Source organism: Malania oleifera, chromosome 3 (genome assembly GCF_029873635.1).
Source record: "Malania oleifera isolate guangnan ecotype guangnan chromosome 3, ASM2987363v1, whole genome shotgun sequence".
Taxonomy (NCBI): Eukaryota; Viridiplantae; Streptophyta; class Magnoliopsida; order Santalales; family Ximeniaceae; genus Malania; species Malania oleifera.
The window spans coordinates 97,616,503-97,630,630 of NC_080419.1; the positions used below are offsets into that span (position 1 = coordinate 97,616,503).

A 14,128-nucleotide genomic window follows, 5' to 3' on the forward strand; every position below is an offset into this window, starting at 1 on the left:
CATGACAAACCATTGATGGTTTCGTGTTGGTGTGATAGGACAGATCTGGACCCGTGAGATTGGTAGTTAACATGATTAGATGTCAATGATTGTGTAAACTGTATATGACGTAGGAATTCTAACTGATCCCTATCGTGTTTTCAGAATGGAGCCCAAGGATAACAACTTGGAAAGCGATTTCGAGGGAACTGCGAGCGATGAGTCCCATTTTGTGCCTCGGGGTTTGACGAGGCTGGTTATGCATGAGATCGGATGGAATGTTAAGGATCATGAGCGTTCTCCTACTGCTGCGGGGTGTACCATTGAGAGGTTCACACGTATGCACCTTTCGACATTTTCAAGAGGACCCGATCTGATGATAGTGGAGGATTGTGTTGAGAAGACCGAAAGGATTCTGGAGGTCCTACACTGCATAGATAAGCAGAGAGTCCTCTACGCTACCTTCCAGCTGTCTAGGGAAGCTGGGTGATGGTGGATTGCGGTGAGTCTACTAGAAAAGCAGAGAGCCGATCCAATAGAGATGACATGGAGCCGCTTCAAAGAAATGTTCTTTGAGAGATAATTTTCGGCCTCTACACGGGATGCTAAGGTAGATGAGTTCTCTGTTCTGACACAGGGAGATATGACGGTGTAGGGGTATGCTGCTTGGTATATAGAGCTATCTTATTTCGTGTCGTGCTTGATCTCGAATGAGTATGAGAAGACTTGGAGGTTCGAGAAGGGTTTGAGGAAAGACATTCACAGATTAGTGGGTATGTTGCAGATCCATGAGTTTTTTATTTTGGTGGATAAGGCCACTGTGATCGAGATCAGCATCCGAGAGGATGAGGTGGATCAGGAACCGAAGAAAAGGCCAGTGCCATCTAGTTCTCATCATGGATCATGGAAGAAGAGGAACAATGGCTCGGGTTACCCCCAAAGTACCGAGCGTTAGGGTTCTTAAGTGGGCCAGTCGCGCAATCGTTGTATCAGGTGCCATAGATGGCATGAAGGTGAGTGCCAGTCATTTGGGGGTAATTTTTACAGTTGTGGCAAATCAGGCCACATGGCTCATGATTGTCACGCACCGAAGAGAGACACGCCTGCATCTAGTGGGAATCGGGGTAGCAATCAGATACCTTAGGGAACCATCCAGGCAAACAAAGCTCCGGCGAGGGTTTATTCTCTTACTCCAGCGGATGTTGATCGTGCGGGGAATGTTGTGACATGTACCTTGTTATTGCTTTCAAATAAAGCTATTGTTTTATTTGATTCTGGTGCAACCCATTCTTTTGTATCTGTGGGCTTTGTAAAGTTGTATGGGGTTGAGACCCAAGTTATGAATAAGGAGTTATTTGTGGCTACACCGTCTGGGAGTGTAACTTCTTGTAGGAGGATGTTAGGAGGTTGCCTGGTGGAAATTCAGGGAAGGCTACTACCGGTGAATCTTGTGGTGTATGATATGTTTGGTTTTGACGTCATATTGGGATGGATTGGTTGTCCTCCAGTAACATTGTGATCGACTTTCGGGGAATTGTAGTAGTGTTCAGTCCTCCTGGGGAGCAGGAATATGAATTTGTAGGATCGTGTGTGCGCTCGACGCCACCGATTCTATCGGCATTAGGGGCGAGGAGGTTATTCTTAGACAATGTCAGTGGTACCTAGCTTGCGTGAAGAACCCACTGCGGGATAAGTTGAAGTTGGAGAATATTCGAGTGGTTAACGAGTTCCCAGATGTATCTCTAGAAGATTTACCCAGTTTACCTCCAGATTGTGAGGTGGAGTTTGTGATAGAGTTGCTGTCTGGTAAGGCACCGATCTCTAAAGCTCCGTACTAGATGGCTCTAGTAGAACTTCAGAAGTTGAAGGAGCAGTTGCAAGAATTACTAGACAATGGCTTTATCCGACCTAGTGTTTCGCCCTGGGGAGCTCCAGTTTTGTTTGTAAAGAAGAAGGACGAGTGCATATGCATTGATTACCGTGATATCAACAAGGTGATTGTGAAAAATCGTTACCCGTTGCCTCGTATTAATGATCTCTTTGACCAGCTATAGGGGACGCAAATCTTTTTGAAGATCAACCTACGGTTAGGGTATCATCAGGTGAGGGTTAGATCTGAGGATGTTGCGAAGACTGCTTTCCGAACTAGATACGACCACTATGAGTTCTTAGTCATGTCTTTTGGGTTGACGAATGCTCCTGCAGTGTTCATGGATCTGTTGAATAGGGTTTTCCGTGAGTACCTTGATTAATTTGTAGTGATGTTTATCGACGACATTTTGGTATACTCGAGGAGTCCAGAAGAGCATGAAAACCACCTGAGGTTGGTACTACAGAGTCTGTGAGAGAGGAAGCTATATGCCAAGTTAAAGAAATGTGGGTTCTGGTTGAATTAGATCACGTTTTTAGGCCATGTGGTGTCTAAGGGTGGTATCTCAGTTGATTCTAGCAAGATTGAAGTTGTGGTCAACTGGGTGAGACTGAAAAGTGTGCAGTAGGTTCGGAATTTCCTATGACTGGTGGGTTATTTTCGTCGATTCATGGAGGGATTCTCTAAGTTGTCTACGCCTTTGATAGGACTGACTAGGAAGGGTGTGAAGTTTGACTGGACCAATAATTATGAGCAGTGTTTCTAAGAGTTGAAACACCGACTGGTTACTGCTCCGATCTTGACCATTCCTTCTAGGGATGGCAGTTTTGTGAACTATAGCAACACATCGCTGAAGGGGTTGGGATGTGTGCTGATGCAATAGGGGAAAGTAATTGCTTATACTTCCCAGTAACTTAAGGAGTACGAGAAGAATTACCTCATACATGATTTAGAGTTGGCATTGATAGTATATGCATTGAAGATCTAAAGACACTACTTGCATAGTGTACAGTGTGAGATCTTCATGGACCACAAGAGCCTTAGATACTTTTTCACATAAAAGGAGTTGAACATGAGGCAGAGAAGGTGGCTTGAGCTGATCAAAGACTATGATTGCACCGTCAGTTATCACCCGGGGAAAGCTAACGTGGTAGCTGATGCGTTGAGTTGGAAGTCGGAGCATGTGGCAGTATCTGCAGTTGTAGCTCAACATTATAACAAATGGGATCTGGAAAGCCTTGGAATAGAGCTAGTGATATGGAGTTAGTTGAGGTTGTGGAGAAAGTGCAGTAGGGGTTTGTTGCGTATTTTAACATCATTGAGGGAGGTGTGTTGAGGTTTGGAACTAGGCTGTGTGTTCCAAATGATGATGAGATCAGAAGGATGATTTTGGAAGAAGTGCATCGTTCTTTGTATACGGTACATCCTGGTAACACAAAAATATATCGGGATTTGGGCGAGTCCTTCTGGTGGAGTGGTATAAAAAGGGACATTGCTCGGTTCATGGAACAGTGTCTGACATGTCAGCAGGTGAAAACTGAACATTAGAGGCTGGTAGGGCCGTTACAACCCTTAGCTATTTCGGAGTGGAAATGGGAGCACATTTCCATAAACTTTGTTACCAGATTGCTGCCAACGCTTCACGGGTAGAATGCCATTTGGGTAATCGTGGATAGGTTGATGAAATCTACTCACTTTGTACCGGTGAAGGTTACCTACCCTTTGAGCAGGCTAGCGGACCTGTACATGCATGAGATAGTCAGAATGCATGGGGTACCAATGTCCATTGTGTCATATCGAGACCCGAGGTTTACCTCTCGATTCTGGAAGAGTTTGCAGAAAGCACTGGGGATGAAGCTTACTTTTAGTATAGCGTTCCACCCCCAGACTAATGGACAGTCGGAGAGAACAATATAGATCTTGGAGGATATGTTACAGGCTTGTATGTTAGACTTCGGTGGTGGTTAAATGCAGTTTCTGCCACTAGTATAGTTTGCCTATAATAATAGCTTCCAAGCCAGTATTGGGATGACACCATTGGAGGCTCTGTATGGTCGGAGGTGTCGGTATCCTCTGTATTGGGATGAGGTTGGTGAACGTCAAGTTTTAGGACATGAACACGTGTAGCAAGCATTTGAGAAGGTGGGTTTGATTTGGGATAGGATTAAATCGGTTCAGAGTTGGTAGAAGAGTTGTGCGGATGTTTGCTGCTCTGAGTTGGAATTCGAGGTGGGGGGTAAAATATTCTTGAGAATCGCTCCGATGAAAGGGGTGATGAGATTCGGGACGAAGGGCAAGCTGAGCCCGAGGTATATCGGACCATTCAAGGTTCTTGAGCGAGTGTGTCCAGTAGCCTACAGGATTGCACTACCCCCAGCGCTCTCTAGGATCCACGATATGTTCCACGTGTAATGACCTCAAAATTTATATCATTTTTTTTCTTTCATATCATATATATATATATTAACTGTTCTGATACCCTCTGCTATGAAACTCAGGCCTATTTACAATATTCATACCTACGCAGCAGAAACATAAACCATACATCCATACATACTATACAATACTAGAGTTTAATATATTCAGACCATAGTCATATAAAACAACTCTCTCCAGTATCACCACCCAAAAATACAAAACTCACCCTAAAACCTGGGCTATCAAGAAATCTCTCTATCTGCGAGCCTGATTTGCTCGCCTATCTGGATCATCTGAAAAATGTTAAAGTAATGGGATGAGCCAACGCTCAGTAAGACGAAATATGCTATTGCTTGTGTGTGGCAAATGAGTTACAATACTATGAAAATCTATTACTATATAATCATGTATTAGAGAATCTGTAAATACAATACCAGTAATATAAACCATCACCTTTCCCCTGTTGCTTGACATATCTTTACTTTAGGTTTCTACTTAAAATACTTCTAATATATTTATATATATTTTCTGTCTCTGTAAATCTATATAAAGATAATAATAATTGAAAACTTCCTTGTGGATAACTATGTGTCATGATTTAACCCCTTATGACAGGGCTGTGCAGCCCATAGGCGGGATCTACCCTGGCTAGCCGACCAGGATAAACCACTATACTCCATCAGTCTGATCAGCCCTCCTTAACCCATATTTGATGGGGAGCCTATCTACTCATGGGCTCTATACGATAGACTGTTATACCACGTATTATCTGAATAGGTGGTTGCACTCTATATTGTATGTAGTTATGGTACCGTGCTTTATAAAGTGTAATGGTCCAACAGGGTCTAATACTATATATTACATTTTTGTATATAACTATCTGTTTTACCATGATTCTGTAATAACTATATAAACCATGACGCTGTGATAAACTGTATCTGTATCAACTGTATTTTCTGAAATAAACTGTAAAACTGTATGTCATGGTATTATAAACTGTATTTGTATCAACTATATAATCATGGTATTTTGTAATTACTATAAAATATATTCACTATCTATATACTCTGTAAAATATATCTCTGAAAAATACTGTAAAGCATGTCTCTGTACTATATATATATATTCTCAAGCCACACAGTAATTTAAAACATATTAATCATACTTGATAAACTGTATTAATTCATATTGTGAATAATAATCTGATATAAATATATATACTATACTGAAAATCATACTAAATTTGCCTAGCATAGCATATTTCCCTTACCTGATTTCTAGTAAAATTCCTCTACTGTAGTGGGTCCTACACTCGCAGGGTTCTTCACTCAACACCCTGAAAATCATAAATCCCAGAACAAAACATCATTATTTCTACATTTACTACATTTCTTACAACTGCTACTAAACCAAATTTTGCTTGAAAGACCTTATCGCGAATTTGGGATGAAATTCAATTTCGTCCCACCGACGATTCGCACTAGCAGACTTGGAGAGAACTTCCCTAGGAGTGTCATGGTGGCCTCAGATTGTCAATTCAGCGAACGACGGGGCCAAAATCGAAAAGAGATGGAGGTGGAGCCGTGGGAGAGAGAGATAGTGAATTCGGTGGATTTTTCTGTGAGAAAATCAAGTTAAACACTATTTATACTGCAGGATTCATCAACGAGCCACATCACCTCGTCGATGAGTCCTGTAGAAAGTTCGTCGACGAACCTACACCCTCGTCGACAAATTTTAGACTTCCAAAAATTCTCTCTTGGCATCTTCTAGTCGACGAGACGGGACCTCATCGACGAGATCGTGAGGAACCCTCATCGACAAAATCCCTGTGTTCGTCGACGAGACTTGGAAATTTTCTTGGGACTCTCACCTTCAAAATACAACGTCGTCAATCAACGCAAGGCTGCCTCCTTCTATTCCAGTTTCCATTTCTCTCTCTATTTATTATTTAAATACCATTATTCTTCGAGTCACTACACCACGTATCCATGTTGAGGAGGTACGTGTCAGATCCGTCGCATGTTATTAGTTATGAGAACTTAGAAATTGGGGATGCTTTAGCGTATGAGGAGGTACCCATTTAGGTTCTGGACCGTAAAGTTCAGAAGTTACATATCAAGGATATACTATTAGTGAAGGTATAGTGGTGGAATCACGAGGTTGAGGAAGCTTCTTGGGAATTGGAAGCGGAGGTACACCGAAAGTATCCACAGTTATTTTGAGAGGTAGTTTGGATAGTAGAGTCGGTTGAGTACGTGTGAATAATGCTACTATTGTATTGTGATAGGTGGTTAGTCTTTGGGAGTGTGTTATTGTGAACTCCCGAGATGGTATATGTATGTAACCACGGTATTCCTCCGCCATAAGCGAGTGTATGTATGTATTGTGACGGGGCTGCGTTGTAAGTAGCTGTCTGCTCTTCCTAGAGTCGGGTATGTGTAATTGGTTGTGTGGATGAGTTCGTAAATGAGAGATTGCAAATTTCGAAGACAAAATTATTGTAAGGAGGGGAGGTTGTAAGAACCCAACCCATGAGATATGGAATAAATAAATAAGAAAAGGGTAAAATAGTAAATTGAGCAGGCTTCATCGACGAGGCCAGTGTTTTTGTCGACGAAGGCCCTTCTATTGTCTGGCAACGAAATGTAGAGGTTCGTTGACGAGGAGAAGTCGAGAGATTTTGGGAAATCCTGAAATCTCAGGCTCGTTGTCAAGGCCACCGTGACATCAACGAATTTCTTTCTCTAACTCGTTGATGAAGATGCCGCCTCATTAACGAGGTTGGCCGAGTCAAAGGCTTTATAAATATCCATTTTCTTTGCTTCTTGGCTAAGTTATCAAAATTTTCTCTCTCTCTCTCTCTCTCTCTAGAACTCGAAGCTCCATTCTCACTCTCTAGATTTCTTCCCCGTATGTCATTAGAATCGACGATCCGACGTTATTGCGAGGATCAAGGAAGGAATCACTACGTGTTCTATAGAACGGATCTTCATTTTGAGGTCTTTGAATTTTGACCCAAAAATCGAGGTAATGCTCGATTTTCATTTCCATTTCGGTGGATCTGTAGAGAGTAAGATTGTAAGTAATTATTGTATTGTGATTTATAGGTTTTGGGAACTCGGTTCGTTGTTTAGGAGCTATAGAGTTCGTGTTTGAATTTTTGGGGAAAGGTAAGGGGATTCTGTTTATATCGATTATTTTTTAAATCGGATTTGGTAGAACTGTGGTTCATGATCCTATGCATGTTTTAGCTAGTTATTTGGGGAAATCTAACGGGTAAAAATTACGGGGTTTTCACGTTACAATTTTGGGGAAAAAGGGGGTGTCAAGTTGCATCTCTGGTTTCATTGGAAAACTATGGATATATTGTTGAGTATATTGTGTTATGGAGATGGCCGTGCCTTGACTTGTTTTAAACTGTATTCTAAAAACCATGATTTTGTGATTATCAAATAAGTGTGGAATGAACTGTTATATGAAAATGCATTGAGTTGTGAAATGCTGAAATAAGATATAGGAACGTGTGTTCCGAATTGTTCTAAGTTGTGTCCAACTCTATATCCGAGGGTGTGAAATACCACCTACTAGTGGCAAGAGTGTCCGGCTTTATATCCAAGGGCGTAAAATATCGCCTCTTATCGGTTGACCACCAAAGGGTGTGGATCCACCATATGTACCGATACGATGCCATGGGAACCAGGGGCTACGCCATGTGTCGGGGACGCCGTGTAATGCGGGACAGTTTCATAACAAAGAGTGTGATGTCATTGGGTTTATTGATCATATGTAGGTTGAGAACTATATTGGAACTGTATTATGGAAATACTGGAACAAAAATGTGTTATATTTTATGTAATGATAACACTTATATGCAACACACCAATATAACTTGAATTTGCCTTACTAAGATGTGTCTCACCCCTAACATACGCATATGTTTTCAAGTCCTTCGAGTAAAAGGGACTAGCATCCTAGTGTTAGGAGCGGGGTGGTCAATTTACTATGTAGAGTACTAGTGTAAGTACTTGGACAGTAACAGGGTTGTCATTTTGGGTATTACTGGCACCGTGGGTTATGTTTTGTAATATGAAGCTTAAACTCTGTTTGTATAAACTCTGGTATGGTATGATGTATGCATGGAATGAACTTTCCGCTGTGTATATATCGTGTATGTGAATGTGTATAGAGTGTACGGAAACCCCACGGGGTTGGACCCTCATTCATTATAGTATCATGTGTGTTTTGTATGATACAAGAACATGTTAGGTTACTACATCACACGCTGGAGCCCATTGCCGGGTTCGGGGCGTGACATTGATTATCATGAAACCTTCTCTCCGGTCTCGCAGAAGGATTCATTTAGGATAATCATGACTTTGGTAGTTCATTTTGTTTTAGAGTTATACACAAATGGATGAGAAAGCAACATTCCTTAATGGGGATCTTGATGAAAAAGTATACATGAGGTAGCTGGAGGGTTTTAGTGATGATAGTCATAAAGTTTGCAAGCTAAAGAAGTCAATCTATGGTTTGAAATAGGCTTCCCGCCAATGGTATTTAAAGTTTCACGAGGTTATCATCTCATGTGGTTTTGATGAGAACATTGTGTATCAATATATATACCTTAAGGAGAGTGGGAGTAAGCTCGTTTTCTTGGTTATGTATGTAAATGACATTCTACTTGCGAGTAATGGTTTGAGTTTGCTATATAAGACTAAGCAGTTTCTCTCTCGAAATTTTGAAATGAAGGATTTGGGTGAAACCTCTCGTGTCATTGGCATAGAGATTCACAGAGATAGACAACAAAGAATTTTGGGTTTGCTTCAAAAGGCTTACACTGGAAAGGTTTTAGAGAGATTTGGTTTGAAAAATTGCAAGTCCTCAATAGCTCCCATAGTCAAAAGGGATAAACTTCGAAAAAATTAGTCACCCCAACATGCATTGGAAATGGAGCAAATGAAAGACATTCCTTATGCATATGCTATGGGAAGTTTAATGTATGCTCAGGTTTGCACTAGACCTAACATAAGTTTTGTCGTTGGATTGTTGGGTTGCTACCAGAGTAACCCAAGATTCTAACATTGGATAGTTGCAAAGAAGGTGATGCAATATTTGCAAGGAACCAAGGATTACATGTTGACTTACATATACTGATTTTTTGGAAGTAATCGGGTATTCAAATTCATATTTTGCCAGTTGTGTAGATAGTAAAAAGTCAACCTTTGGATATATATTTCTTCTTCTGGAAGGAGCTATATCCTGGAGGAGTGTGAAGTAGAAAATTATTCCTACGTCTACTATGGAGGCAGAATTTATAGCCTTTTATGAAGCATCAAATCAAGCCTTATGGCTAAAGAATTTTATCAATGGTCTCAAAATTGTTGAATCTATAGAAAAACCAATAAAGATTCTCTGTGATAATTCTGTTGCAGTGTTCATTTCTAAAAACAATAAAAGTGGAAGCAGAAGCAAGCATATCAGCATAAAGTATCTTAATGTGAGAAATTATATCAAGAAAAAAATGGTTACAGTTGAACACACCACTATAGATTTGATTGCAGATCCAATGACCAAAGGTTTACCGGTTATACAGTTTAAGGGTCATGTGGATAATATGGGCCTTTGTGGCATTTAGTTTTTTCTTTTCTTGTTCTTGTTGACATTTTGTCACACGGAGAGTTATTTTGATGAATTATTCAATTTTACACATATAAATATAAATTCATCATATCCATCAAAATATTAAGATTGGACCCGAATGATGTTGATCATTCATGAAGTTTTTCCTAAAGTGCTTACTTATGAAGTATTATGCATTGTAACACATAGAAGAGAATGCTTGATAAGTAAAGCGCTACTGCTATGGTTTCTTGTGTAGTATGACTTAAATGAGAAGGAGCAATTACAATAAAGATTATGTGCGTGCAATTAAAGTTATATCATGACTCATTTAGATAAAGAATCTGCATTATGTGAATCAAGTGGGAGAATGTAAGAAATGTTTATATTATATTATAAATATTCCCTTAAAGTGATTTACATTTCACCTTTATTTTATGGTTCCAATAGCCACATTAACTAATAGTTGTGATTGTTTACATTTCACATTGAATGCACTTGGTGGTTATTTATCCAATGAGTGCATGAATTAATAGTCTTATTAGTGATAAAGTTACAAATTCTTCATATTTGTTCCTTGATGGATAGAACTAATAAGAGAGCTCAAAAGTCATAAGAGTTATGTGAGGGGTCCCTAGTCTTGCCTATAAAAGGGTCTGTGTATTCCATCAATCTATCCCATCAAGTTAAGGTAAAGACTAGAAGACACTCCATAAAATTATAGTTATCTTTTCTAGAGATTGAAGTAACTCTTGGTAGTATATTTACAGGTCAAACACAATGGACAGAGTTACAAATTTCTTCCGCTATTCATGTTTTTAACATGTTATTTTGTTTAATATTCTTTCATACTCACAAATTACAAAATAGTATAATTAGATCAATGTTAACATTACTTCTTGTATATGCAACAAATAGAAAATCTATTATTGCATCCAAAATACAATACAAATCAAAATAACAATTTTTTTTAAAAAAAAATAGAATAAAAAAGCATGGATAGTACAAGTACCCTAACTTTAAAAAGATTAACAGACCCGCCAATGCTCCACAGTCCTGGAGCACATTGGATTAAAATGGCAGAGCTGGTACCCAATCAATGAATGCGATTTAAATAATATTAAAAATATCTATCAATCATCTTGGCACTAAAATTGAGCATTTTATGAAAAATAAAAATAAATAAATAAAAAGAGAAAAAATCCAACATGGTCCAATAATCTTGGCATCCAAATTGTAGTGATAAGTTGTGGTTTAAGATCTTCTCAACCGCAAAAGTTAACTCATGAGGTGAGGTTTTCCCTCACATTTAATAATTGACCATTAACTTCTTCCATAATCGATGTGAAAAATCCCAACAATGCCGCCCTCACACATCGATAGCACCATGTTCCCAACATATTAGGAAAAATATTGAACCATGACTCTGATACCAGTGTTGGGCGATTCAAGATCTTCTTAATCCTAAAAGTTAGCTCATGGATTGATGTTTTTCCTCGCATTTAATAATTGACCACCACCCTCTTTTACAAAATAACCTAATACCTCAATCACAAATATGGTCCCAACACTGAAGATCCAATCATCCTATCCCACATGGTCAACCCATAATTCCAAATATTATTTTATTTTATTTTATTTTTATGCAGCCTTCTCCGTCAAAACCATATGCAAGAAAGAGAATGAACTGCCCCCAGGGCATTGTTCAGGTGGTAAGATTGAATTCTAGGAGTGCCTCTCACGAGGTCAGCAATGTGCCTCCCGGGTTCGATTATTCCCCTGGGCTTCTGAATTTACCTCCTCATGGTGTTGTGGGGCCACTCCATGGGACGTGGGATTAGTCACGGACCGTAAAACGGATGTGGACACCCAGGACGTCACCTAAAAAAGAAAGAGAATGAACTCACCAAGGGAGGAAAGCGACATGACAATGCACGATGTGGCGGTGGCGGCCGCATGGTAAGGTGGCGGATGGCAACAGGGTGTACTCCTCAAATGCATCCTCCATCTTTTCAACGGTGAAGGACCATGGCTATGTAACTATTATTGTCATAATAACTTTTATTTGGGAATTATTCGAAACATTCAAAATCTAGAATTTTTTTTAATCCCTAAATACATAGCCTAAACAAACTAACTATTTATACAATGTAATATGTGTAGCTATTTATTGGAAACACTAATAGATGGTAGAGATTAAGAATTTCTTTGTAAAATTATTACCTTAAACTCTTAGCAAATAAAAATTGAAAGATGAAAAAGATATTGTTTTATAGTTGATGTGATAAAAAAATAAAAATAAAACATTGACAATACAAACTTTTTTCTTTTGGAAAGACAATAATACAAATTTGATAAAATACACGATAAAGAAGATTGAAAAATCAGAGAGAGAGAGAGAGAGAGAGAGAGAGAGAGAGTAGACTTTGGTTAAAAAGTAAAATTTCAGATAAAATCATTGATAACTAGTTGTTAATTACTTTTCCTATGATCAAGCACCAAATGTGCAAGCTTGACTTTCCTCCATTTGCATCAACCTAAGAAAAGATAGAAAAAATAAGGAGGAAGAAGAAAAAATAGGGAAGGAGAAAAAGAATAAGGAGACATTTGACTTGGTAGAGTAGTAGGGTCGCTCCGTGGCGGGAGTCCTTCCCAGCTGACTTTGAAAAGTAGTTAAGCTGATCTCTTCTTCCGACGTCTAGTGTTCCATGCTATATCTCTTCTTCTTCTTCTTCTTCTTCCTGAATATCATGTGTTAGGGTTGGTGGCTTGTTTTGAGCATCATCGATTTGGGCTGTCAGAAATCTAATCATTTGGCTTTTTTGATCCGCCTCAACATACTTTCCAGAAGTCTAGATCTTGTTGCAGATGCCCATTAGAATTTAGTTCGTTTAATTCTATATAAAAAAAGTTTTCTACCACTAGGTGACTTAGGGGGGCTTCTTTCTCTCCACATTTGCACCTTTTTCTTCCCTTGATCCCAAACCGGCCAAACGCCATGCCGGTTAGGCCAGGATCCCGAATTGTTGTGCTTGAAAATCGAACCAATGATGTGGTCGAAATCAAAGCGGATCAGGGCGGCTATACTGCCGCTGCTTCAATCCGCGTTTCATCCGGCGGAACTGAAGAATTCCCGGCTGCTAAATTTTTAAAGGAGTACAGGACTTCGCTAACGCCTTCGACTCTGAAGGTTTATAGAGGCGCAAATTGGATAGGCCGGACATTGACACCGAGTGATTTCACCTCCTACGTGAAAATCATCTTTAGCGATTTACCAGAAGGACGCCTGAGGATCTGCGGCATTGAAGAACAGGCCACCGATTTAGGTCGATTTAAGTATGTTTGTCTTTCTCCTCACTCACTTTTGATCTTCTTGATTCAACCATGATTCGTTTAATGTATTTTGTTTTGATGGATTAATTATCTTATATCACCCATGAAGGGGCTTGGGTTCTCTGATAGGGAGGGACTACAGGGGGCGGCCGGAGAAAGAGTTATAGTATGAACGCAAAGATGAGGATATCATAGTCTGGTAACTCCTTTTCTTTCCCTTAATCACTTGGCTGTTAGTTGAAGTCCAAACGTTAGGCAGATGGTTTTGAGATACAAAACCAATCATGATCTCAGCTGCTTTCCTAGTGGATTTCTTTTTTTCTTTTTTCGGTTTGCTATACTTCCTAATTTTGTGTTGGGGCTGATGAGAAAGTATGCTTTTTATGATGAATATTTTATCGAAGAGTTCAATTTTGCTTAAAAATTTGCTAATTTGTTGCTATACTCACATTTGTACACTCCCACCAAGAGATTTTGTCATTGGGTGGCTCCAATCCCTTTCTGGGGGACCTCTCCAGCATTCAAGAGAGATGAGGAAGTTTGAATGCAAGGAGATGTTGAGTTACAATGAATATACTTGCTCTTTTAGAAGTTACGTATCAAGGATATACTATTAGTGAAGGTATTGTGGTAAAATCATGAGGTTGAGGAAACTTCTTGGGAAGTGAGAGCGGAGATATGCCGAAAGTATCCACAATTGTTTTAAGAGGTAGTTTGGATAGTAGAATCAGTTGAGTACGTGTGAATAATGCTACTATTGTATTGTGATAGGTGGTTAGTCTCTGAGAGTGTGTTATTGTGAACTCCCGAGACGGTATATGTATGTAACCACGGTATTCCTCCTCCATAAGCGAGTGTATATATGTATTGTGATGGGGTTGCGTTGTAAGTAGCCGTCAGCTTTTC

The 14,128-nt window shown here is 39.5% G+C and overlaps 1 protein-coding gene across 1 annotated transcript; it reads left to right on the forward strand.

Moving 5' to 3' along the window:
- The first annotated feature begins 12,601 nt into the window (after nt 1-12,601).
- LOC131152376 (uncharacterized) lies at nt 12,602-13,453 on the forward strand. The gene is made up of 2 exons (XM_058104224.1): nt 12,602-13,225; nt 13,332-13,453. The coding sequence occupies exons 1-2, from the start codon at nt 12,888-12,890 to the stop codon at nt 13,387-13,389; spliced, it is 396 nt and encodes a 131-aa protein (XP_057960207.1). The 5' UTR covers nt 12,602-12,887; the 3' UTR covers nt 13,390-13,453.
- Nucleotides 13,454-14,128: the final 675 nt, after the last annotated feature.